At 42.6% G+C, this 27,979-nt stretch overlaps 1 protein-coding gene across 4 annotated transcripts; it reads left to right on the top strand.

Annotated features, from left to right (window-relative positions):
- Positions 1-288: 288 nt before the first annotated feature.
- On the top strand, positions 289-27,682 carry dpysl2a (dihydropyrimidinase like 2a). 4 transcript variants are annotated; one of them, XM_064347539.1, is made up of 15 exons: positions 5,255-5,408; positions 5,578-5,678; positions 15,604-15,692; positions 16,018-16,202; positions 17,613-17,777; positions 18,282-18,343; positions 19,352-19,432; positions 19,802-19,870; positions 20,751-20,871; positions 21,198-21,354; positions 21,568-21,709; positions 21,864-22,034; positions 23,079-23,258; positions 23,766-23,934; positions 24,192-27,682. In XM_064347539.1, exons 2-15 carry the CDS (start codon positions 5,637-5,639, stop codon positions 24,281-24,283), a joined length of 1,725 nt encoding a protein of 574 aa, XP_064203609.1. In that variant the 5' UTR covers positions 5,255-5,408; positions 5,578-5,636; the 3' UTR covers positions 24,284-27,682. The 4 variants fall into 4 exon arrangements, with proteins under 4 accessions (XP_064203607.1, XP_064203608.1, XP_064203609.1 ...); XM_064347536.1 differs by having other exon boundaries at positions 5,271-5,340; XM_064347537.1 differs by lacking the exons at positions 5,255-5,408; positions 5,578-5,678 and adding an exon at positions 289-1,204.
- Positions 27,683-27,979: the final 297 nt, after the last annotated feature.

Raw genomic sequence — 27,979 nt, 5'->3', positions numbered from 1 at the left:
GACATAAAGCTAGTTCTGTTAATACTTTTAAGTTTACACATTAAGCAGGTAATTCATTTATTAATCAATGTTTGATTTGCTCCAGTTGTTGTTAGCCTATTCTACAGATTAAGTGCCATTTTATCATAAAACAATGGCAATTCTCGCAAGAATCAGTGCGGAAGAACCGTTCATTGATTTAATGTAAGGACAAGGAAACTCCTAAACGCTTACCAAGTGTGTAACTGCCTTCATGATTACTATGATCTAGATATTTAACATAAATAAATTGGATCTTGGAACTGAAATGTTGCTCCGTCACCAATTAGTAAGTGGTTTTGACTGACGGCCTGCCGTATAACGAATTGCATTTATTATACAGTACATCACCAGTGGATCCAGTTGTGTAGCTACAGTAGGATAACACGCATACCACCAATAGACTACTGCATCGCCTCCACGCGAAGTATCACCGCCTCCCTTTCTCTGCGTACTTACTTTGCAGCTTCAGCTGCGCCGCTCATCTTACCGTGTTGCTCGCACCAGTCGTCGCTGATTTCCGGTGATTCACACTTTTTATTGTATAAAAGGGGAAGAATCTGTTGAAGGGCGTCAGAATAGGATTGTTATTCTAGAGGTTATCGCAAGACTTGTGTTTATAAATATTGGTGTTTGCTAGAGTGCAAAAGGCTACCAACGATTTTATGCATGGAGACAACATGTCAGATTAAATTTTGATACCCTGGTATCCTATTAATACAATAAAATCAAGTAGCTAAGATGTCATTGTCGTATTTTATCTTCATTTTTCAGCACTGAATACCTGAAGCACTGCTAGACTGTTGACTGACTAGCCTAACACCTACACTTTCACTACAAGGCGGTTTCTCTCTCTGGTAGGCAGTTTTTTTCTTGACAGTAGACTATCAGCCTCAGCAGCTTGTGTCTGACCATGTCGACCATCGAAGAAATCCCTGGTTTTTTTGGTAACATGGGCTCAGGAAGCCCCAATCCCCGCCAGAAATTCTGTGGCGTGTTCTGTCCGGTGGAGGACTCAACCGAGAACAAGACACTGGATTTCGACTGTCTGTCTATGGGCAGGGCAGGTGGCAAGGCTGACAAACGAGTCATCGACAAGCAGAGGGACATCTCCAAGCCTGTCGCGAGGAAGGTTGAGATCCGAAGAAGCACCGGTAAAGAGGCGCTACAGAACCTTAACGAGGAGGTAAGATCTGATTATTGTGCATAGTCATGCTGAAAGACTCGTTGTGTTGTTAACTCTAGTTGTAAGGTTGTCCAGGTGTTAGCAATACGTTCTCTACTACATAGTTCGTTTTATTTGCCATTAGGAAACACTTTGCTTCAGTGCTTAAAATATTTTTCCTCAATGAATCACGTTTGCATTATTTAGCATTATTATTTTACGTGTTTACCTGTGATTTAGCTTCTTTAGGACGTGCAAGTGAAGAAAATAATCATTGCCAGCACTATTCTGCAGCATCACTCACTTGCCAAGATATCCAAAAGACACGCCCTAAAATGTCGATCATATTGAAAAAAATTCTTAAATGTAACATCTATTACTGTTTCTGTGATCAATTCTGCTTTCTTTTTGTGTATTTTCTAATATATAGTCAAACGCATTTTAAGAATAAAATGTCTTCTTCATGACTATGCTATTTGCAGTTCAGTTCTTTTCCATTAGTGTATAGCTCAGGCCCACACTTTTGCCACAGAAGCTTCATGCAAGAATGATTGAATCTGTACCTTCAACTGTATTTGTTTACACATTTAATTCACACTTTCTTGAAAACACAACTTTATTTAAAAGATGGATTTTTCATGAGGATAGAAGATCTTGCTTACATATGCCAGCATATAATATGTGGGGGAATTCAATGGACACATTTTATGCTGTACAATAAATGATTTTGTCCTGCCAGTCGGATCATTAATTGAAAACTTTTGTGCATTATCCAGTCATATTTGTATTGTGTTCCATTTACACAAGAAGAATTTAAACAGTGCACATAGTTTCTTATTAGCACCCCAATTAATACTGCCATGAAACTGCAGTCATTGCATCTCAGCAATTACAGGTGCAACTGGAATGAATGGCTGTGATTCAATGCATGAATTTCACTGCTTAGCTTGTCACACCTGTTTTATAAGAGTGACATCCTTCTTAAGGCCAGCAACGCCCCTATCCTGTGATGTTTTTTTTCTTCTGCCAAATGGCTGAAGATATTCTGTATAGCAGTGGTCTCCAACCCTGATTCTGGAGAGCTACAGGGTCTGCTGGTTTTCATAGTGACTCTGCACTTCATGAATCAATTAGAGCAGTTGATTACACAGTTAACTCAACTCACCTGGTATCTTGGGTCTCAATTGGGTGCTGATTTTAAGGTGAAAACAAAAACCAGCAGAACCTGTAGCTCTCCAGGACCAGGGTTGGAGACCACTGCTGTATAGGAATGAAACAGTCCGTTTCTGCCAGAAAATGTGTTGGACATGCAGCAGGAGGCACTCTTCCCTAGAAATTAGACAGAAATTACTCAACACTGTCAACTTCCAAAACACACCAACCAGACTAGCCTAGGCTTTTAGCCTAGCCCAGCGACCTCAAACACAAATCCTGGATGGTTGCTGAGGTTTCTGGTTTTTGATGTGTCCCTGCACTTAAGTGCTTATTATAAGTCACTGATTGGCTGAAGAATCCGGGCACCTTGTTTCCAAGGCTTAAATTGGCTACTGATTGTAAGGAAATCCCACAAACCAGCAGAGACTGTGGTCCTCAAGGACTGGAGTTTCAGACCCCTGGTCTAGCCAATCTTTGCTCAGTTAAATTGGTAGAAAACAAACATCATTGTGCTTCCATGGTTTTAATTGGTTTGCATTTGATATTATTGCTTAACTGAGCAGAGCGTACATGCTTCTGCCATTTTTCTCTTGCCATATTACATTACATTTAATTTACCCAATGCCAATCCTATCAATATTTAAGACTGCACTGTTTAATTATGTTTATAATGTTTTGGTCTAATTAATGTATTAGCATTCAGCGAAGTATTGCATATCATTCAGTGATGTATACCAGCTATTTCTATTTCATAAAGTGGCCTTAGTAGTCATAAATATCTAATACAGATCCATTTAAATATATTACTTTAGAGAAACTGTAACGTAGGTCGGTATGAACACCCTGGATCAAGTATAGGAAATTACTATTGCAGATGCCATCTTTCATATGAGACAAGAACCAAGGTGCTAGCTCACTGGCTATTGAAAATTAGGTACTGTGGTACTTATCATAAAGAAGGGGTGTGTCCTGGCCAAAATCCCAATCGGGCTATATTAAACTAGCCAACCAACTGCTGCATCTCAAATGATATGTGGTACATTATTGGTTGTTGCTGAGATTCTTGAAAGGTAATTAATACAAAGGTCATGAACATGTTATTACTAATGCATATTTCTGGGAATGCCCAGGGAATTAATGGGTAAGTAGGCATTTCTGGCTACTGATTTTATACTGTGTTCTCTTGAAATACATAAGCACACTCATTTTGTATTCAGGAATTGCCCCTATCTGCAGCATTCCTAACCATTGCTGTTAGTGAAACACAGGGTCCTTTTTGTCCTGGAAGCCGTGAGTGAGTGAGTGAGTGAGTGAGTGAGTGAGTGAGTGAGTGAGTGAGTGAGTGAGTGAGTGAGTGAGTGAGTGAGTGAGTGAGTGAGTGAGTGAGTGAGTGAGTGAGTGAGTGAGTGAGTGAGTGAGTGAGTGAGTGAGTGAGTGAGTGAGTGAGTGAGTGAGTGAGTGAGTGAGTGAGTGATAATTAAAAATAATCACTTCAAAGTCACTTTCAGCCTTAGACTGCTTTCCTATTTACATGTTTTGGGTCTGCAGAACACATAATGTTTTATTTATGTAGCACATTTCAGAAACAACTGTCACAATACACTTCACAGACGAGCCTCACCTAAACCCCCACAGGATCAAGCCTAAGGCAACAGTGGCAAAGAAAATTTATCTTATCACAATTTCAAATTGGCAAATTACAACTATCCACCAGCCAATAGCTCTCATTTGGCTCTTTCCTTTCCCTTTGGACTGGCTGACCTCCACCAAACAACTGTTGTAGAAGTCACTTCCTAGTGAGAAAAACTTGGCAATAGGAAAGACAACTATGAAAAATGCAGTGTACAATATATGTGCATGGAGAAACATGAATTAGAAACATGAAATGTGACCTTTTTCTTTAATGCACAGTACTGTACTGAATTTAATTTCCATAATCCTGGTGCATTTTACTTTAGATGGGGTGCACTGACTGCACTGCAAGTCCTTTTCCCCTAGATGTTCCACCTTGAAGAATGGAATCATTTTTATGTTTGTTAATGTGACGTTATTGCAGATACCATTTATTTATTTATAGCAACAGGTTTCTACTTGGCACCAAGACTGTGAAGTGTGTGGGAGGTGGCAAAGGGTGCTGGGACTGTGGGTCCCTCTATGTGTGTCATTGGGTTTGTGCTGCTCCAGATCCCTCTTTTTTCAAGAATACCTGTGCGATGCTTAGGCTAAACTGACAGGCAAAGCTTCAACACACTTCCTTCCTGATGGCACATCGTTGATATGAATTTATTTTCTGATGACGCTGCCTTACACTATAGGGAATGCAATGGTTAACAAATAAGTTGACACAAAATAAACATCACATGGCCTGGATTCAGTTTACTTTTATTGTTATATTCCTGATTCCAGCTGACAAAGTTGACCCTTAGTTGAATTGAGCACTATGAATTGATAACTTAGCTGCCCTAACGACTGAACGCTTCACATAAAGAATTTCACACAGCATAAATACTTCTACTATATGTGCAACCCTGCCATTCTTTTCGTCCTATTTTATAAGAATGCTAAGTTGAAATTACTAAGTGACTAGATCCAGCCGGAAGACCTCATCAATTGTATAATACTGCTGATAACGGCACGCAAAATATATTTTATTTATTTACCTTCAGTGATGAAAACAATTTTATTTGTAGCCTGTGTGTTTAGCTACTTTTCGCAATAGGCCTACATCGTACTCAACAAGAACTTACCTAGGATGCTGTTTCGGAATTTGTACGAGGACCAGGCTGTGGAGACTTCTTTCGCAGAAGGCACTGGGGAAGCACTGAGCAGTGTGCCCCATTCCCCGGTCCAGTTCTTCCTCCAGGTTTTAGAAAAAAAAAAGCATTATAAATGGAGTTACGATCTCACTCCTTTGGAACAGGGCGGGGCACTGCGCATGCACGCTGGCCTTCACTGTGCAAATCTCTCCTGTCTGAGTCTGTCTGAACAGGCTTGGTGCAGCGGTAAGGAAAACGCTTACGTTGGAGCCTAAAGATTTTTTCACAAATCTGCGATCACTGACCTCTTCACTGTGAGTGACGTAAAGGCCACTTGGATTTTGTCCCTTTTCTCTGTAATATAACTGGTTCGCGGTGATTGTGACTGTATTTTGCCGGTCGTCATTTGTCCAAAAAACGAGAACCCATTGCTTTGGAAACCGCAGGGGAGCAAGCATCCATTCCTTTGATTGCGGTTCACAGCTAGCTGGGTTGGTGACGAACAATATACACCGAGAAGCTCTGAAGTCTCAACCGTGAAGATGTCCGGGTATCAGGGCAAGAAAAATATCCCTCGCATTACAGTGAGTACCAAAATATTTCGTATGCTCCGGTTCTCCATAGGAAACATCAGAGCGCATTAAACGGTTGTTCATGTTAATTCATGGCTGAATTGCTAAAGCCGTGAGATTAACCACTATGGGCTACATTGTATCTACCGAGTTGTTTTGAAACAAGCTATTTGCATCAGTTGCAAAATATGCTTGGTGTTTTGTTCGTTATTTTGTAAATTAGTTTTCGGTTTTAAATGTAATTATGATGTGCAAGTTTATTAACAGCAATGTAAAACCGTCTGCAAGTGTTCTTATCATCGTTATCGTAGGCTAATGCAGTCTGATAGCAAGGTGTTTTCATTGACATGACGTCTGGGAGTTATCCTTATTATCCGTGTATGTATTTATTTTTGTTTTTAATTTGTAGTAAGATTTAAATTCCGTGATTGTAATCTAACATTCACTGGCAATATTATTCGTATCGTAATATTGGTATATGAGCCTGATTTCATAGCTTATGTATTAAGCAGGAATCGGTTTGATGACCAGCAATATGGTAAAATACATGCTGACTATTTCTGTGAAGACATACAGTTGGAATGAATTATGTATGCATTTCTTCCCAGTGACACGCCGATGTCCTTTTGTATAGTGCTGGTTGAATGAGCTAATGCTAAGGACGGTTAGAATCCGCCCAAGCACTCTGAGTTTATTTCGGGATCTCATTTTTCTCGGTTTAACATGGTTCATATAGGTGTTTATCAGTTTTAGCGAGTGCTTTGCTTTTTGTGCATTTTTGTGATATCCCTACAGAAGCCACAGAATCATGGCGAATGGGGAGTATGGCGAGGAACGATAATAGAAAGAAATAGATGGCAGTGGTTCTTTTCTCCTTTGCTCATTAAGGGGAGTGCGAATAATGCTCAGATCAGTAAGAATGCTAGGGGGGAAATGATCGTGATTTTATGAGCTGCCGGTTATCATGGTAAAAAAAGATAATTTCCCATTTATTTATGGCTACCCCGAAGCCGTGCTTTCAGTATCTCCTTCTCTCACAGTGAACTCCTCAGACGTCCCCACCCTATTATTATGAACAGATGTTACGATCGATTTCAGTATTGTGTCATGGAGAAAATAAATAATTAATCTATTAGCATTCCAGGGTGAACTAGCTACTTTGGGAAATTAGGTCACAAGACGCAGCTCTTCCCTCAGTGAAAGCTGTGAATGTGTAAATGTGTATATTTACATGATAATTGTCCTTTCAGCATGGCCTTTCTTATAACAGGAAAAAAACACTCATGGGCATACACATTTTCCCACGTATTTCCCCACCATGTGTTTTCAAGAAATGAAGTTTAGGACCGGCTTCACCGATGCTTTTGTGTCGACAAAGGAAACGTCTTTGAAGTGGGCTCGGGCAGACAGATGGGGCGGGATTCTTCAAACAGCTGTCAGATTTCCCTCACAACTGGAGGAGTGTCAGCTAAGCCCTTGTCATCTCAGGCATGTCATGCTAACATCTCGTCCAGGGCACCCGACAGGTCTTCAGCCATACAAGCCCCAGTGTGTGTGTGGGGCGGGTAGGCCTGAGCAATCTACATGTGGGACACTGTGATTAATCGATTTCCCTCACCATTTCCAGTGCAGTGCCACTTTCTCTGACAGACTGCACCGGCGACTAGTGGAGCATGCAGGCTTTGTTGTGAGGTTTACCCCTTCCTCCCTGGGGCTGTTCCCATTTTCCAGCCCCCACTCTCTCAGTTGAGAGGGCAGAGCTGTTGTCTGTCTACACCCATTTTGGCAGTGCACACTGTTGTACTGCTGCCTAGCTGCCTGGGACTGTGAACTGGCAGCATCTGCTTAACGCACACATGCTCAGAGATGCACGCGCACGCACACACACACACACACACACACATAGGCATAAGCAGGCTCACACATGGTCAAACACACGCGCACACATACACACACACAGGAATATGCGAACTCACACATGGTCAAATACACACACACACACGCATAGGCATAAGCAGGCTCACACATGGTCAAACACACGCGCACACATACACACACACAGGAATATGCACACTCACACATGGTCAAACATACACACACACATACAGTAGTCATTTGGCAGATGCTTTTAGTCAAAGTGACTTTCACATGGTGAGCTAACTCTCCTATAGCTAGAGATATGCAAAGTATATACCCATACAAGCATATACACACATACAGAACCTCATTCCTCTGGAAATCATTGTTATCAGAATGTAGCTCCTCGTTTGAGCATGGCTCCGTCTAAAAAAGATGAGACGAAGTGTGACTAAGCAATCTGGTTTCATTTGTCAAAGAACATTTTACTTTTGTCATAGAAAATGTGTTATATTGTCACACTAACTGAAGCAAAATCTTTTCCTCATGTTAATTAAAACATGGTTTTTATGAAGACAAATTTAGCTTACTTTGAATAATTTTAACAAGTAATTTAAAACATAGCCAGCATTAAGTCAACTTTAAGTGTGCGCTCAACTGGGTTCACTACCCTGGTTAGGACAGCTATATATAGTTGATATATAAAAAGAGAGAGGGAGAGTAAGTGATAGATGTATATCTATAGATAGATCTGATAGATAAACTTTGATTTGCTGTTTTACACCAACGTTCATCATCAGTATTATGAAAGCACTGCTGAGTACTTTTTTGTGACCATTGAAGTGGAAATGTCTGCTGGGAGACTGATCGCTCTTAATTTCCTTTCCGTTCTACCAGTGGCCTTGGGGCTGGCATGGTGAAGAGCTGCTCGGAATTTACGCGATTGCAACTGTTGGCATCACATGATATTCTCTGTGTGCTCTTTAGGCCTTTTGTTTGACCTGCCAGTTTTTTGTTTGTTTTTGGCTTCAGGAAAATCCGTTTCTCAGATGTGAGATGGTCCCCTGTCACATAGTGTGAACCAAATGAGGGAAATTTGTTGATCTGTGCTAATGGAGTAAAAAATATGGTACTCCCAGTGTACGCCTCAAAGAATTTGGACTTGACAGGCAAATTTGGAAAGCTGTAGATTTAGCTTATTTGTCCCACAAGAGTGATCTGTGTCAAGGAGGCGCTGGAATCTTTCTCCCGCGTGAAAGTTCTTGGGTATAGTTGTGGAAAGACATGTGTTTCCCAGTCACTACTGTTGATGGGGGATCAATGTACGAGGTTGGTTTTTATGATTGACTCTCTCCTTTTGGGGGGCTTCTTGTGGGGATCTGGACGAGTTTTCATGGCCTGGATCGAGGGATAGTTAAAGTTAATTTCCCAAAGATTTACCACCACATGGAGCATTTGCAAAACAATGGTGATTCTGTTAAGGAGGGGGAAAAAAACTGGACAGGGTAGCAGCAGTAGGAAGTTATTCCAACATGCTCTGCTGGTGATAATAAAAGTCATATGGGTCTCCAGCCCTTCGAACATGACACATAATTGCAGCTTAACATTTTTTATGCCTTCTATGTACCACTGTCTCGATTGTGATTTATAAGATGGTACCGATAGCACTTTTACTAGGCACCACAGCAGACTGTTTTTGTTAAGTCAATTAAGTATACAGAGGCCCTTGTAGAGAAACAAAAAGGGGAGGTCTGGAGGACTTTCTTGATAAGCACAGGGCTCCTTGGACATCACCGAACTGTACTTTGTATAAAATATATTTAGGGATGTTTCTGTTGCCCATGTTTGGCTATGTTTTTGTAAAATTCCTTTCCAGTTTTCCAGATTGTGTGACCCTAATGAGTAAACAGTGATATGGTGCAGTGCTGTGGCAGGCTGAAGTCCAGTATCTGTGAGAGCAGTGCATGAATGAAATGTGTTCTCAGTGAACACCACTTAAAATGTACAATACGTGTTAAATAAAAAATATATGTGTACCATTCTGGCTGGAAAGGTAGCATTGTTGTGCTTGATTCAGCCAGGAAGGGCACTGGCCATGATTCTTAGCACTGAAAAAGCAGGGGACTGCCCATGAAATTGTGTTCTCAGCCAAATGTAGCATCTGTTGCACCGTTATGTCTCCTCTATCTTCTTTATTGGTTTAGCACTTCCTTCTTGAGGATGAAGCAACAACCTTAAATACAGGGTGAGCTGGAAACTATTCAAAAGGCCTACTTAAAAGAATGTTAAATATTCATCCCAAATTTGCATAAAGAATGGCAGTGTGTTTTATACTTCCCATTTAACCTTCATTTAATTCCTAGTTGGTCTGTAATGGTAGTTGATGTTTTGAAAGGTCATTGTGCTGGGAGATATAAACACTGCATTTCCTGTAGGTCAGAATGTTGGTGGGCTCTGTGCTCCTCATTATAATCCTCCCTTACCCAAGAGAACTTCTTCTGGAAGAAGCCCATGGAAATTAGGCTGCTTTTAATACGTTCCGTTCAGATAAAGGCTGGCGGTTTGTCCTCAGAGTTCCCCATTACCTCTTGTTTTTTTTTTTTCATTTTGGTTTAAGGCAAAGAACAGTCTCAGTTCTTAAGGCCTGGCATCCTTCCAGCTGAGAGTGATTTCCTGAACAGCAGAAAGTCCTGATTTATCACAATGAAGCTCTCAGAGAGCAGTTGCAGTGCACAGTTCAGGCAGTTTGGAGATGAGGTGGCCCCGAGATCGCTGCTCGCATTGAATTATTTATGGAGTCCATCGCAAGAGGCAATCCCCTCAAGGAATAGTTTCAGTTCTAAAATATAGGAGGTGAGGAAAAGTCAAGATCTCAAGTTGTCAACCACATTTTTTAGACAGACTCTTGTCTCCAAGTCTGCACACGTGCCACAATTAAGAAATGAGTCAAAAGAAACGGCATTTCATGAAAGCTAATTCCATGGCAGCCCAGGAGGAACTGTGCAGGCAAAATCTTGGATGAACAAACACTAACAAAAAGATCAGGAATGTACCTCTTTTCTTTGACCCGCATATGTTAATCACTAATCTGTATCCTAATGGAATGGTTGAAACAGCCAGAAGGAAGGAGTGGAAGACAAATGCAACTCCATAGCTGTTATGAACATTATTATTATTATAATTATAATTATAACAATAACAACAATAATAATAATAATAATAATAAATATTATTATTATTATTATTATTATTGACTGTAAATAAGTAGATTTTAAGGTATTTTTGGAATTGTATTTTAGAACTGAATTCCAGCTTTGCAGTCAGTTTGAAAACATAAAGTATCGGCACAGATTTTTCAAAAGGCACTTGCTTTATTTTTAGTTTCTTGAACTTGCCTTTGTCCTCCCGGCCAGTTGAGTGGGAGCTCCGCTGCCTCGCTAAATGGAACAACAGCGGAATGGCGCAAAACAGCTGAACGTGCCAAGTCAACACTCCGTTTAGTGGAAGTCTGCATTCCTGGAGCGTAATATCCGGCCCACACTTTGTATCCCGTGACCTCATCGCTCTTCTAGAGTGACCACAGCTGCTGCTAAACGGGTGCTGATTAATGCATAGGTCTCTGGGAGATGGAAGCAAACAAAAATGAAGAAAAATGACCATGCCTAAAGAACTTGGAAAAATGGCGTACGTAGCTATTTGTGGTTTTCCGTTGACTCTCCCGTCAAAGTATCCTAGACTGTGGGGCATCGACTTTCTATAAAGAAAAGTTATTAAGAGAACATGGTCATATTTAAAGGTGGAATATCAGCACCCTGATGTCTTTATCTGTGGAGTTATGGCTTCCTTTCTTTATTTATTTTTATTTTTTTCAAATCTTTATAAAATGGCAAAACCTTATAAAATGGCAGGACAAAGCATGACACTGTACCATCTCAATACACATTTAATGCTCTACTTGGCCAGTGTCCATACATATGTATACAGTAAACAAGGCCTGACAAGAAACAGTGTGTAGTGTACAGAAACAGTGTAGAGTTTTATGTGTAACTCAAATGCAAATGCAATAGCATTGAATCTCAGTGTAATACTGTGGCAGTGATCAAGTCTTGTCTCAGTTTTGTTACAAAAAACCTCAATATGCTGTTGGTGCCCAGCCGCCCTATGAATGAGTGACCCTGTTAGGGTGGAACAGTGCTGGCAGTGACAACTGGCTTACGGCCTCTGCTCCAACAACTCTGTGCACTTAGCACGACTCTCAACAAATCAGTTATGTGTGTACTCCCTGTGTTCTTTGGAAATATTTATAGTGCACCTGCAAAATGAGCTGATGTTGCCCGCGTGTGTGTGACTCTGTGTGCTCAGAAAAGTGCTTCATTTCTGTAAGGGGAGACTTCCTCCAGTGATTTGTGAGGAGAAAGTGGTTTAGGGAAATTTCTGGCAGGAATATGAAACGCTCTGTCCTGCTGGCTTGGATTTAACAGGCCAAATAAACAGAATTAGGATGATGTGGATGTTACCAACTGCATTAGCGGTGACACACAGAAGCGGTCACAGCATCGGCCTCGTAGCTATATAAGGGCTCGAGCTGGATGCTGGCGTGTGTGAAGACACGAAAACAGAGAACAGAGGGCCTTTTGTTTGCTCAAACCGGAGGCCTCATGGACCAATCTGTTCCTGTCCCAAGGCAGAGGCCACCGGGTCTGGGAACCGGCCCATCTTCCTGTCCTGCAGGCAGAGAAGCCCATAGTTACGCATGGTAGTGGAGCGCTTTCATACATACCCTTTTCATTTGCAGTTTAATCTGCGTTAAGCCATCTATAATAAGCAAAACCAAAACTTTCTTGTGGATCTTGGGAGCGTTTGGGTGAGGTGGTTGGGAGGCGGGACTAATCTGGTTCGAGTAAAACGATGACAAACCATGAGCCAAAGGAATGTGGGGCTGTCACTGTACTGTACGTTTGTTTGTGCTGGGTCAGTTGTTTGCTTGTGTGGATGGGAAAAAAAACTGGTAACAGGGGTACACCATGGAAGGGAGAGAAACGTTACCATTCTGTCATCATGGATGCATAAAAGTGACAGCGTGTACTATGTAGCTAGTCAGTAAGGTATTTATTTGGTTGTATGGAACGCAATTTATTTTCTTATTTTTGCAGTAGCCTAGTCAGAAACAGTGTAGCTGGGTGGATACTTTAATGTTGCTGCTTTGCTCTCACTAAAATAGAACATTTCCGTTAATTTTACTTGGTATTGAGCTTGCAAATTACCCGAGCAATGTTTCCATAATGCTGACTCCAGCTCTTATTTGCACGTGTCCTGAACCTAAACTTTCTGTCAAATTTAGAGGTAATGCTGCATGGGTGAAAAAAGAATTTTCCTACAACAGAACCTTTAAACAGAAATTTGGCTGTTCAGACTTCACAGTCATGAGGATCTGCCAATGGTGTTTAGTCATATGTTTAGTTTGGAGGGCTGTTCCTGTGTTTAAAGTCCCATATTCTTCACTAGCCTGGGGGGGGACATTCTGAAATGTCTCCAGTAGAGGAGAAGAAAGCTGATGTAGATGATGTGTAGATGATCAGTTCTTCCTGGAAAGCGATGTCGCTGTCATGAGATTACCATAAGGAACTTGAGTTAATGCATTTTCCTTCATACGCAAGGAATGGCTGATCTTTATCAGCTAGACAAAATGTCTTACCGATGTAGATCCTAGCCAGTGGAAGATGCCCCACCCCCCTTTTAACAGATTCTGCTCATGGTTTCTTATTGTTACTGGCCAGGAAGGTTTTTCTTGCCATTGTAATCTCAGGCTTGCTCTTGGGGAGGGGGTTCCAGCTTGATTCAGGCCTAGAACTCTATAAATACATTTCCTTTTCTGGTCTGTCAGCTACAGTTTTACGTATTTTGCCTTTAACAATGAAGCCTTGGTCTTGTGCCAGGCTACCTCCTTCCTTGTCCGTGTGTGTCCTATTATCTTTCAGCAACCCTGACATGGCAGGGAGGAACTGCCCATAACATCCCTGATCAGATAGCAGAGAGGTTTCAGAAAGCTGAGCCTGTTCTATTGCAATGGACCACTTGTATGATTCAGAAATGATAGTAAGCTGGGTCATCTGCCATATTTAGAGACTTGGTGGAAAGGAGGGGATCCAAATCTTGTAATAGCAAAATGTAATAGCACCAATTACCACATGGTCTCTAACCTACTTATAACATGCTCATGCTGTAGTTTGACTATTCATAATATAAGGGTTATAGTCCAGCATGTCGTCAGCTGTTTCCTTGACCAGCAAGGAAACCATTAAAAAGCAGAATTATTCAGCATAATACTGTTAAGAATGTAATATATATGAAAATGTTAGATATATTACTGGAAAACAGAATCCATAAGAAATGTTGGTCGTAAGTAAAAGGTTGAAACTAATTTTTCTAATTAGACCTGCCTAAAAATGGTGCAGACCAGTAGGCACATCATCCATGTAAGTTATCTTGACTTGAATGGGGGCTTTTGCTGAGATATCCTCCTAAGACCCAAAAATAGTTTTCCTCTGAAGAGGAAATGAGCCTCTGGTCTTATCTGCAACATGTTTTTTTATCATCCAAGACTGTAAATGTAAAAAATTTAAGTACTTAATCTAAAGTGCTTCTTTTCTGCCGAGCCTTTGGAGGATAATGACTAATAATAGAAACATGCTGAGAGTAGAAAATTTACAATGATGTACCGCTGACTAAGTAATCATTTGACCACCAGAAATAATCAACCTGTAAAGATCCCTAGCCACTGTTGCATACAAAAATTACTGAGGGATAAAAGATATGGTACACTAAATCTGTTATGAACATTCAGTGTTTTAGTACTTCATTTAGCTAAAACTTATCGTGGGAGTGGTAGTGAAATTCAGTGATGTGGACACAATAAAATGTTTAAAGTACTTTGTAAGATTCCCGTTTGTATGGGGGTAGGGCAGTTGGCCTCACATTATCACTCCCCTATTCGCTTTATGGCCTGACTCAACCTCAAGTTCAAACTAAATAACACCATGCGAAGTAATGCGAAGAACTGTGAATTAATATTGACGGGTTCCTATGTTTAATATAAATTAAGAATGAACTTTTTTTGACCCAGACACATTCAAACAGCAGACGTCACTGAATTGGAATCCAGGAAGGAGATAGTGTCCTTTTTTTTTTTTTTCCACGGTAGTTGCTCTTCCTAACATGAAACGCTGTAGTCCTTCATGTGCAACACTGTCTTCCTCTCCCCTTTTCCTCTTCCCCTCTCTCTCTCTTCCTTTTCTTCTCTCTCTCTCTCTCTGTCCCTCGTGGTAAAATGTGTTTATATTCTGATAAGGCTTCCATGGGGATTTAGCCTACTTGGCAAGCTGCTGCCCAGTACTGCCGCTGTTCTAAATGAGAATGCATGTTCCGGAATCTCTCTCCCCGTCTCCCTGTATTGGGGTTAACCCCACTCACAGTACGCCTCCGCTATTCTTATATTTGATGTCTATGGAAAAATGTGCACCCTCGGAGCAATAGGCTTAGTAATAGGTCTGTTGGCCGACAGTTTAGAACATCTGTCTTGGGGAAACAAAATGTATTGCTGTGGCTTTCGGTGCTCAGTTAATCTGAGCTTCAATGAATGGTGCAATGTTAATTGAGATGTCATTAAAATGTAGAGGGTGCCGTGATTGCGCCAAAAACAACAGTCTGTCTCATAAAAATGACTTCACTAGGCCTGTAAAATTAATTTCATGCTGCTCCAGTTATACACTGGAGTTCACTTCCTTTCAGTGTGTCAGGGCCTGAGAACTTGTTGCAAAGAAGGATTTTGTTACTGCTGAATAGACAGAAAGGCTACCAGAGAAATATATTCCATTTTTGACCATAAATGGGAAAGCTCTTTGTTCTTAGACTTACTTTATTGGTTCTATTTCTCACACCATGATTCATTAATTCATGTAGGTGTGAAAGACTATAGACAGGCTGTGCCAGTGTGTAGCTGAAGAGTCAACCTTGCAAGTTGATAGGTAGGAATAGCTGTTACCAGGCATGGAGTTAAGTGTTTTTTTCTTTCTTCCACCAGAGTGACCGTCTCTTGATCAAAGGGGGCAAAATTGTGAATGATGACCAGTCCTTCCACGCTGATATCTACATGGAAGATGGGGTTATCAAGTAAGCGTGTTCTGTCGAATTGATGTTGATGTGCTGGTGTGTGATGCTCTTACAGGTAGCTTCCCCTCACCCTGCAGTTTCAGCCACCACATTATTAATTGGATTGCAGCGTGATTAGTTTGAATTTTAAATGAAGGGCACTCTTCAGTTATAGCCAATAAACAAAGGGACTGGTGATGTAATTGACATTTAGCTACAAATTTACACAAGTGAACTGTCGTGTGATTTAGCAAAATCTTATTTTAAGACTGGTTTTGTACTTAGAACAAAAGAGCTAAGTCCCTCTTTCTTTCTAACATCCTGCTCCTCCTCTTCCTCTTCAAAGGCAAATTGGGGAGAACCTCATTGTTCCCGGCGGGGTGAAGACCATCGACGCCTATGGGCGCATGCTGATGCCAGGGGGCATCGATGTGCACACGCGCTTCCAGATGCCCGACCGGGGCATGACTGCGGCTGACGACTTCTACCAGGGCACCCGCGCTGCCCTGGCTGGGGGCACCACCATGATCAGTACGTACTGCCACGCCTCAGTCACCCACGTGGAGCATGGCACCGATTGAGATGCAGCAGTACTGTGAAAATCCCAGTTTGAGTGTGTTAGTGTGAATCACACTCACTTTCTGCTTCACCATGCTGCTACTACACACTGTACATAATGTCTAAGATTAGGAGGATCTTTTATTATTATTTTTTAAACTTGATGAAGTTTTGTTTGCAAGTTGGTATTGAGCCTAGGCAGCTTCTGCAGTGCTTTTATATACTTGTAGCAATTATATTCAGTTCTATTGAGTCATATCTTGAGGATATTCCCATATGTTAACCTACAGTGCTGCTTCAAGGTGTTGCTGTCACTAGCATATAAACTTATTTCGTGTTTTATTCCTTTCATGGAACTACAGTCGTATTAGATTACCATTTCAGAGCTACTGACAGTCACAGAAGAGACAGACAACGTGTGTGCACTTAGTGCACTGTTGGGAGGAGCCAGTGCAAGAGTAGCCCATTGAATTATTGCTAATTTAAACCCACCCTCCCACTGGCGAGATAAGGGCCCTGTCACCACATTCTACACCACTCTCACCACTCACATGTTGGTCAGAGTCACTTAGTAATGCAGCCCAAGCTCAAACCTGTGGTCTCTCGGCTATATTACCCTGGCTGCATGTGTAGAAAATGCCTGTATTGACTAAGCCACTCAGAAGCAAACCAAATCAGATATGATTTTTTCTTGAAATACTGTACATGTATTTCTGAAAAACGACTGAGTTTATAAAAGGAGATACATTTTATGTCAGTTAAACTTCCATAAGTTTAAGCCTGACTCCTGCTTAGTCTGGTTCTATGCTTTACAGCTTGGCCGTACTCTCCAAGCTCACACGTTAACACATTGTCTGGTTGGGTTGTGAAATCGGTTGGAACACCAGCTGACATGGCCGCAGCAGGAACATCGCCAACTATTCGCACCACAGGATGAGGATTGTCATTTAAGCCATCTGTAAAATGTGTCTTTAATTGGAAAAGCATGCGCGAGCTTGGCAAACGCAACACGCCATGTTCACATGTCCGGCTTCCTTTGTTATTCTTTAGGCTGTAAAAATGAAACGCAAACACACTTCGCTAAACAAGTCTGCGATTTGTTTTTAACCTGCTGTGGCCCTTGAAGCACTGCTGAGTTGGCCCAGGAAAGAATTTCGATATTTTTTTTATGAACAGAGACAGACTGCGTGCCAGCGTGTGTAATGTCAGTTTAAACTCTGAATTTAAGCTGGCACTTCTCTCTGATGTAATCCTTTTAAAGCTGTCATTCCACTGCAGTTGAGAGCCCTCCAGCTGGTTATCTTGGTTGGTTCTTGCGGTGAAGTAAACGGCAGAAAGCATGCAGTGTTCTGAAGTGGCTGCTGTGCGCGCATGTCTGTGCAGTCGACCACGTGGTGCCGGAGCCCGGGGTCAGCCTGGTGGCAGCCTTCGACCAGTGGCGTGAGTGGGCGGACAGCAAGTCCTGCTGTGACTATTCCCTGCACGTGGACATCACCGAGTGGCACAAGGGCGTGCAGGAGGAGATGGAGGCTCTGGTGAAGGACCACGGTATGAGGCCCGTCGTATCCACACTCACTTCCTGGCACTGTGGGGTTTGTTCAGTCCAGTGCAATACATTTGGCCGTTGGATATGTTCGAATCAATTACATAAAATGGAGGAGAACAAGTAGAAAAACGTTTTGCCATAAAAAGTCCAATAGCCAAAATCTGCTGTAACATATAGCATATTTTTCAATATAGAAAAAAATATATATAGTGTTTGTAATAGAAAGACATTTTGAATTAGCTCTCTGTTTCCTAATTGCCTATAAATTCTCCTATGGCTAAACTCTTTGCAGTGTATTGATTCTGCCCCTCATTTGTTGACCAAAGCAGATTCTTTGCTGACCAAAGCAGATTCTTTCTGACAACCTCCCCCTTTCTCAAATGCCTGATGGGACTTGTAGTGTGTGTATTTCCTTCCGTTGATTTTCCTTTCCTGTACTTTGCTTCTGTCTGTCTCTCTTTCCTTTCCTGGTGCTGCTCCAGCTCACTTTCATTTTTTGTCTTTAGGTGTCAACTCTTTCCTGGTCTATTTGGCTTATAAGGACGTGTTCCAGCTCACGGATTCTCAGGTATGGTGTTGTTTTGTATATCTTTTTTCCCTTTCCTTCTTAATTTGCCATTGTCCATTTTTTCTCCTGCACCAAAGGCAAGATGTACTACCACTGAGGTGCATGTTCCCCTCTGGTGCACCTGTACACCACCCACAATTTCGGTAAAGTCACATGGTTCTACAAAGCAATTTGTGACCCCAGACTGCAGAGTCCTGGTGATAGTCAACTGAAGACATGGCTCCAGTCTGCAACATTGTGACTGTAGGATTAGGGCCCAGTCTATGCTCATGCAAACACCATTACAGACTGAGCCCATCAGAGGTCTCTCTCCCATGTACCATTTATCATAAGTGTACATAAGGTAACATTTTGTTCTAACTTAAATTAATGCAACCACATTAGTCTGAAAAATGAAATCTGAGTTCAGAAGAAAGCTTATTCCCTAAGCTTTCTACCATCTGATGGGAAGATATGGGCGTTTTGTGAACAGTGTGGGAACGACTGCTCTTCCATTCAGTTAGCTCGACTGCGCGCTGTTATCGCTGAGCTTTGGAACGGCCTTATAATCCATCTTCCATGCGGTGTAACTGAGTGAGCAAGGAAGACAGACTGTCGCTTGGGACCGTTCCCTATACAAGCGCGCTGAAACACTTCCTGTTTCCCCTGACCTACTGCAGCTGCGAATTCCTGCTGGCTCTGTTGCCACACGGCAGCCCTCCAAGCACAAGCAGGCCCAGAAGCGCGGCCAGCTGGGGGCTAACGCAGTGAATGAATGAATAAGCATGAGCACTTGACTCATTTCAGAATGCTGAGAATCTTGATCTCGGTGGACACCCACACCCGGGTGAGGAATGTGTTGATGTCTACTGTGCAGTTTTTTGCCAGAGGCCAAAAACATGTCTTGAATATGTTTACATGAAAAGTGTTTTGTTTTACTTGCTTATACACAGAATGTCTGCTGAGAGTGAGGACCCTGCACGACCTCTTGCCCTGTGGTCTGATTGGCTGATTTCCTTCTCCTTGCAGATGTACGAGGTGTTTAGTGTGATCAGGGACCTGGGGGCCATTGCGCAGGTCCATGCCGAGAATGGTGACATCATCGCCGAGGTAAGACAATTGGCCTCGAGATTACAAGCATTGTGTCCATGGTGGATAAACCTTTTTTACTGTAATAGTATTTTTAAACAGTTTCTTTGGGGGGGCAAGCTCCGCAGACCAAAGAATTGAGAGTACAAACTTCAAAAGTCATACAAAATTTTTTGCGAACAAAATTATGGGATATTGGTGGGATATTATCCCACCAGTGTAGGCTTATACAGTGAAAATAAAGCATGTATAGCAAAAGTGAGCAGTTATTTAAAACATGAACAGCAATTAATTAAGGTACATAGAGGGCTCAAAACAGTCTCAAGTCTGCTTTTATTTTTTCACTTTTGTTTTTGCCTGACACTTATATGGTCTGGTTTGCCCCTGCAGGAACAGCATCGGATTCTGGAGCTGGGTATCACTGGACCTGAAGGTCATGTACTCAGTCGACCTGAGGAGGTACATGCGCCACCTCGCTACCTACCCGCTACCTGCCACACCCACGTTGTTTAATTACACAACCTTGGCTAGTAACTGACTGAGGATGCCAATTTTTGTCACTTTTATCTTTGATTTAGTATTTATGTGGGTTTGTCGTCAGCTGATAGTTCTGATTGATCTGATTAAAGTTCTTTTATGAGAGCGATCAGAGTGTTTATGCCAAAAGAAAGATACAATTAAAGGTGTTTTATCAAATGAGTTAGTGTTAATATCTGGCTTTTCAAGTTATTTCAGTTACAGTAAGATGTCTCTGTTGGACAATTATTAGCATTAATGCCTAAAACAGTTAAATTGATCAACCAGTTTTTAGCTGCAATACAGTATTTCTAATATGGGGCAAAAACCTTGTATCATGAACCAACAAACCGACAACGTTTTTCTTTCACAAATGACTAGCAATACATACCATGTGCCCAGATCAATTAGCAGCTCAATTAAGCATAACCAATTAAGAGTTCTGTTAGAATGAAAACACGCAGTGTACCCCCAGAAATGCAGTTGGGGGACACTGAACTCTGCTATTGTCCTGCTCTCATTGCAGCCATTGAGACCCTGTGAGAGATAGAAGTAGCTAAAAGGCAAAGGGGCATCTGCCATACAGAGGTGTACTGTCTTCATTGATACAACCCTCATTATATGGACATTGGAAACTCTGCAGCATATTTACGAACTCATCCCCGCTTTCCGGCTCCACAGAATCTCTGGCAGTCATGACATGAATGCTAAATGGTTGTGTTGTGTAATTACACTCTTAACACACAATTGCTGAGGTTGGAGGAGTAATCGTATTGCCCTTATCTTGAACAGTCCTGACAAAAGCTCTCCCCCATCTCTCCAGGTGGAGGCAGAGGCAGTCAACCGCTCAATCACGGTGGCCAATCAGACCAATTGCCCCCTCTACATCACTAAGGTGATGAGCAAAAGTGCTGCTGATGTCATTGCCCTGGCCAGGAAGAAAGGTGATGATAAATCTATTTAATCTAGAAAACTGATTCCGAGTTGTCTATCTGTTCTATTCCCTATCTGGGAATTGTACACCAATATAGTTATAAGTTTGTTTCTCTTGTTGTTTCAATGCATAATCTCCTTGACGTTTGTTAATTGTTTTGTAAGTAAGCTTTTTTGGAATTGAATTATTTAAATTGAATGTAAAAAACTAACTTACAGTTAATATTAGCTGTCATCCATGGTGAATTCACATACATAGTGAGGACATTCAGTTGCTTAATACTTGGTGGCACAGAGCCTCAAGTGGTTATTTAATGGGGGGGGTCTCCTCTTGCAGGCACTGTGGTGTATGGAGAGCCCATCTCAGCCAGCCTGGGCACCGATGGGTCTCACTACTGGAGCAAGAACTGGGCCAAAGCTGCTGCCTTTGTCACATCTCCACCCCTCAGCCCTGACCCCACCACCCCTGACTATCTCAACTCTCTGCTGTCCTGGTAAGGGTCCTCCAGTATACCACAATCCCATCTCAATCCAATCCAACCTCTTTTAAAAATGCCTCTTTTTATCTTCTTACAGTATGCTCACTGAACTTCAGTTTGCAGCTAGTATAGACAGTCCCCAGCAGAGCCTGTCTAGTTAACAGTTAACAAGCTAACATTTACTGCAATTTTAACAGCCAAACCACCTCCTCCTCCCTCTCTTTGTAGTGGTGATTTGCAAGTGACTGGCAGTGCCCACTGCACATTCAATACCTCTCAGCGTGCCGTGGGCAAGGACGATTTCACCCTCATTCCAGAGGGCACCAACGGCACGGAGGAGCGGCTGTCTATAATCTGGGACAAGTGTGTGGTGAGGAAGAAATATTCTCACATACGCAAATGACTCACATTCTCTCTCTCTCTCTGACACGCACACGCAAGCACACAGAAAATCACCAGTCAATGAAAGTGCTGTGTGTTTGTTAGGAGTCCCACTGTGGTCTTAAGCTCCTGCCTTCCTTCAGGTGACGGGAAAGATGGATGAGAACCAGTTTGTGGCTGTCACCAGCACCAACGCCGCCAAGATCTTCAACCTGTACCCGCGCAAGGGTCGCATCGCCGTGGGCTCCGACGCCGACCTGGTGCTCTGGGACCCAGACGTCACCAAGATCATCTCGGCCAAGAGCCACAATCTGGTGAGGGCATGGCAGCAGTGTTCTCTCAGCCAATGAACATTGCCCATGGCAGCCTTCACTCTCAGCTCACACTCTTAGGAGTCACAGGGATTAAGTCATTTGAAAGACTTAAAAGACTCAATAGCAATAGATTTGTGTGGGATTTGATTTACTCCAGCCCTCAAAAGACATGTCTCATCATATCTGTCACACGCTCAGTATATTTGCACTTAGAATAAGTGATCACCATTGCAGTTTGGATTTCTGTTCATTTGCGACTCCACTACCTCTGCATGGAGTAATAAGAGTCCATGATTACATAAGGGGGGTCGTAATGACGCATGACTTCATGATTTTTTACGCTGCCTTACATGCACCGCCCAGTGGATCCGCCCCTTGTGCCCTCATGCTTTTAGCCTCGTCCAGTCGATTTCCCACAGCGTTCCGGGGGAACAATCACCCTTTCTCTCAGCCCTGAATGACTTGCATCACATGCGGACCGGCTCCCGAGTGGCTTTTCCAGTACTGCCTCTTCACTCAGAGGCACCGTGTGTGTGACTGAAGTGTAACACTGGGCCAGTTAAACTCCCCTGTGATTTACTGCCTAACAGTTTATTTATGTGGAATGGGCCTCTACATCGCGCAACATCCTTTTTGAATTCCATGATTTAATAATTATGAACTTTACAGGTGTGTGCTGGTATGTGTAATTTTTTATTTGCTGTATGTAGTCGATTAAAAGATTGAATGATGACAAGGCAAAGCAGTTTGTGTTGCAATACTTCGCGGTATATTTGTACAGCAGGTACACTGTCCACCAAGTTACAGCATGATGGGACATGCACTACACCTATACAGCACAGATAGTTTGGTGCTCTTCTGGATTTATTACATAAATAAGCAGAGTAACTACAGACTTTCAGTTTTTACGGACATTCAGTGGATTGCAAGGGTGCTACTTACGTTTGTACATTCAGTTGGGGTGCCTGAAGTGCTGTAATTGGGTAAAGGTTTCTCTAACTTTCCATGGATTTGTTCATCTGGACCAACCCTTATCCCCGCCAGGCTGTGGAGTACAACATCTTTGAGGGGACAGAGGTACGTGGCGCTCCCCTGGTGGTGATCAGCCAGGGCAAGATCGTTCTGGAAGACGGTAACCTGCACACCACCGAGGGTTCAGGCCGCTACGTGTCTCGCAAACCCTTCCCCGACTACGTCTACAAGAGGATAAAGGCCCGCAGCAGGGTGAGAGCTGTGTGTGTTCATGTGTGAGCACACATTCATGTGTGTATGTCTGTGTGTATCTTTGTTTATGCGTCCTGGTTTTTGAGTGTTGCCTTCCGGCGTGCTTGCTTGCTTGTCACCTTAATATGTGCCTGTTAGTCCTTTCCATGACCTCAGCCAGTTGCAAGTAGTTCATCTTCTCCCTTAACTACTGACACGTGACAGGTGTTCCTGGTGAAACATACTGTGTTGCTAAGGATATGCTAAAGATATTTAATTTTAAGTGGATCTACTCTGTTCTAGGAATATAGTAACATGTATAATTGGTGAGATTGTTGTCTTGATGGTGGCTGAAATTATAAGTTAAGGATGAATGCTGATTGAGATGGACATCTAGAGTAGACAGGGGTGTTAATATGTTGGGCAGATGGTTATGTAAGCATACTGGCAGAGGAAGAGAGACGATCAGTCTCGGATGGTGGGGACACTGGGGGCTGTTTTAGCTGACGGTGCGTTTTGTCTCTCCAGCTGGCTGAGCTGAGGGGGGTCCCGCGGGGTCTTTACGACGGACCAGTGTGCGAGGTGTCAGCAACTTCTGCGAAGACCATCACCCCAGCAACTTCTGCGAAGACCTCTCCGGCCAAACAGCCCCCCCAGCCTGTCCGCAACCTGCACCAGTCTGGATTCAGTCTGTCTGGTGAGTGCGCACATTTTTCCACGTGCGTGCTGTTTCCAGGGAAATGGGCTGTATTGTCTAAAGACAATAAATTTGGCCTAGTTTCAACAAATCAGAGCTATGAATGTTTTCAAGCTATTATCTGATAATCTACTGGTTTGTCTGTGATAAAACAGGATACAGATAAATGTATCTTTTTGACTTCTCTACTTCGAATTTTAAAAGGTTTGCTCGTCAGCGAGTATTGACTTTTTTCCCCTTTTGATTCATGGTTTCAGGTGCGCAAGTTGATGATAACATTCCTCGACGCACCACCCAGCGCATAGTGGCGCCCCCTGGTGGGAGGGCCAACATTACCAGCCTGGGTTAAGCTCCATCACCTGCTGACTGGGGAGGGGGCAGCCAGGAAGCAGAGGGGCCCAGCCCAGAGAACATGCCCACCACAGGAGCTGCATCTGAGAAGATCCCTGCAAGAATCCCACCCCACCCCCCCCCCCCCTTGCCCCCTAACCACTCCACTTCATTCAGCGCACTACACCCATTATCCCTCATGGAGACACCTACAGAAGCAGAATTTGAAGAATTCATGTTTTAGCACTCCAGACTGTATTATTTAGTGTTTTATACTGTATCTATCTACCTGCCATATGCCATTTTGAGTTTTGAAAAGGAAGAGTCAAGTGAATTGGCGAAGTTTTAGTTTTTTTTACTTTTTAAAGGAAAAAAATTATTTGCAGACAATAGTGCTGTTTTCGAAAGCCAGTGTGTTGAAGACTTAGCAGCCCTTGAGCATCAGTGTAATAGCCTGTTCTTTCCAGTGTTGTGCAGGATGTAGGAATTCCAGAGTGACTGGTTGTTTTCAAATGCATTTCAGTAACCAACTTTGGAAGCCTGTCCTGGTTTGCCAGGGTGCTCCTTTAACTTGCTGATGGGGAGGTCTTGGAAAGCTTGCAGCCATTGGCTCTGAGTGAATAATGCATTTTGTTGTGTCTGAGAACTCTGCCTTGACAGTGCTCTCATGTGTGAGGGCACTGGAAAGAGATGTGAAGGAGCCGGAGGCTGAAAACCGGCCTGTCATTCCTGCACAATGGCGTCTGTCGAGAGAGCGAGACAGAAAAACAGTGAGGTGAAGGATATTTTGTTCCTACGACTGGCTCTGTTTCCTGACATTTTTCTCTCGGAAGTCAGTGGTCATATGTTACCAGAGTAGCAAATGGTTATGCTAACCCTCCTTGTTTTGATTAAACTCAACATTCAGGCCTCAGAAATGCAGTAGTACAGTCTACACAGCCCTTTTGTCTTTGCATCACAGTAGCTAGGAGTAAGTTCATTGTGGTGTTAACATTTTGTGACTAGGACCCCCATGGAGACCAGACCCCAATATCTTGTGTTTCCAAGAATGAGGACCCTGCTTGAGACTACCGGGGTAATTCAAGTTGAAGTTCAATGGAAAGGGAATGTCATTCCCATCTTATCCTCACCACTTCCATATATTTTTCCCTGCCTCTTTGGCTAGATTCAGAACCCATGTAAGACATGTTGACATCAGGGTTTTTGCTACAGAAGTAAAACAATGCAGGTTGTAAACTGTAAAAACAACTTGTAACAACCAAGCGAGTGGCTGCTAGAATTTCTGTATCTGATTATATCTGACTTTTGGTGGCAGTCAGTATTACTGTTATATTTTCCCCAAACATACATGATAGATGTGGCTTTTCTGAGGAAAGGGACAGTTGAAATCCAGCTTCTTTTCTGGTCCCAGAGAGCCATAAAACCTTAAGGAAATCACTCAATCAATAGCTCTGCAGAGCAATCTGTTTTCCATTTAGCAAAGCAATTTTCCAGTTGTGACCGCCCCCCCCTCCCCCTCCCCCTCCCCTTTGCATGTTAGAGAAACATTGGCATCAGTAACTAAACAGTCTCTCCCATACAGTGATCTCTCCATAGACAGCAGGGTTTTAGTAATGCACATGGGATTATGGAGTAACTGCCTTCTCTCCCCTGTCTGGTTGTTGTTTGCACTATTTTGGTACCTCACTGCATGCAGATCATTTGAAAGGGGTTTTATGTTTACGTTTACGGCAGCTGTAGGTACGGGATAGTGGCTTTCGGTGATTGTGTGGTAGTCATGTACAGGAGATCCATAGGGATGGGTCTGTAGCATTCTTGTTGCCATTCAGACTTAAAAGACCAGTTGTCTGTACTAGTCTACTAGTTTCAGATTAGCTTTCTGGCCAGTCCTTCGGCTAACCGAGGCTCAGCAGTCTAGGAAAATGAATTCACTTCAGTCTTCCTTTTTTCTCATATCGATGCACTTGATATTTCCATTTTTTATATTTTGTTTTTATGTTTTTACTCTGCATTTGTGTTTTTTTTTAGAGCACACATTCTTAAAAACCTTGGCTGTTAGTGTTTAGGGCAAGTACCCTATTTGCTTGCTTGGTGTAGTATGGCACACATCTCTAGGCATTAGGACAACAGAGGGTTAAAACAGGTAATTTCCTTGCATCCATCAGCTAAAGGACTGCACTACAAAATCAGGCAAGCCTGCTCTCTCTCGTGACTAAAGAACATTTCCCTTGCTTTTCCATCCCTCCTTTTCCTGCCGCCTTTAACTCCAGCCATCCCATTGCTGCAATCAGAGCGTTGCCAGGACAACAGGCCTATGAGCCACTCTGGCTGTGCTCTTTGTTTGTCATGACAACGCTACTGGATCAGAAGTTGCCCCTAGCAACCCCGCTGGACCTGGTGCTATTAGAACAACACTGTCTGCGGAAACATGGCAGCTCTCTCGCCGCACCATTTTACAGCCACACCCGTTGCACAAAGCCCCATTACCGCTCTCAGACTCCCCTCATGAGCAATAGCTGCTTCCTCTCTGCTAGTCTCCATTGGCAACCCCTGCAGTTTGGACTCATTACAGTTAGCAACGGAACCATCGTATATCAGTTTATAATTTAAGTTGTGAAGGTCAGATTTATTTTTATTTGTATGTATATTTGTTGTTTCAGGGTTTTTTTATATTTCCGTTACAAAAAACACTTCCCTGACTGACTGTTTTCACAATGATTTGTATCTTAACTAGATGCTATTTCAGATGGAAGAGCTGTACTTTGTGTGTGCTTTCCTATTGTGTATATAATCCTGCCAGTCCCCCACCCTCCACCCCCCCATTTAACTGGTTGTTGGATGGGGTTCTTGGCTCCTCTATTGAGTTTGTCATGTTATAGCTATTGGAACCGTGGAATCAGGAGGGCTTGGAGGACCACATCCCATGATCCCTGTGGGCTTGAAAGAGGACCATCTGCCCTCAGTATTTTGCCTCCCACTCATCTCCCACACTTTCTTTAAGAGTCTGGTGTGAGCCAAAATACCTGTCTCGAATAATGCATGACAGAACACACCAGCGCTTGATGCACAGGAACTCACGCATTTGTGCTGATTCTTCTCCACTCCACACTGCTGAACACTTCCCCCATCTTGCCTTTTCACGTTTTTTTTCTGTTCCATGCTAGTATGTGATGTAGGCAAAGTGCAGTTTGAGGTTTTGTTTTTCATTTCTTTTTTTAATTTGATGTCCATTTTTACCATTCATTTTCAGAATCCTCATATTGCTACCCCTTTCCAGGCCATTGTAAAAGTGAAACTGTTGATGGTGTATGTTTCGTAGGTTATGGGATTCAAGGATGCTTTTCCCTGAAAGCATCAGATCCCATTGATGGTTACGTAAAATGGTTGAAAAAATTAAAAACAAAATAAAAATACAAAATGTATGACTGATTTCTTTCAGAGGAATGACAGTGATAGCGGCCTCATGCTCAATCCAACATGAGCTTATTCCTGTGGGTGGTGTAAACCATTGTTTCTGTCAGATGCCAGTTCTTCCATAACCTGGTGACCAGTCTCTCATGAAGTGATCAGTCAATGGTCAGTGGCCCAAATACCATATTGACAAAAATCATAAAGATCCTCTTCCTCCATTTCCTCACACAAAATCAAAATCATGCATTTTTGGAACATCAATCAATTTGGAATAATCCGTTTCAACGGTAAAGAGACAACGTAT

The sequence above is a fragment of the Anguilla rostrata genome, chromosome 8 (genome assembly GCF_018555375.3).
Source record: "Anguilla rostrata isolate EN2019 chromosome 8, ASM1855537v3, whole genome shotgun sequence".
Taxonomy (NCBI): Eukaryota; Metazoa; Chordata; class Actinopteri; order Anguilliformes; family Anguillidae; genus Anguilla; species Anguilla rostrata.
This window is presented reverse-complemented; position numbering and strand designations above follow the sequence as displayed.

Bases quoted from the DNA above. Each gene is read 5' to 3' on its own strand.
- dpysl2a (XM_064347537.1), top strand. From the start codon at position 932: ATGTCGACCATCGAAGAAATCCCTGGTTTTTTTGGTAACATGGGCTCA. The intron at 20,872-21,197 runs GTGATGATAAAT...CTCCTCTTGCAG, and splicing joins TGCCCTGGCCAGGAAGAAAG to GCACTGTGGTGTATGGAGAG. The intron at 21,710-21,863 runs GTGAGGAAGAAA...GCCTTCCTTCAG, and splicing joins TAATCTGGGACAAGTGTGTG to GTGACGGGAAAGATGGATGA.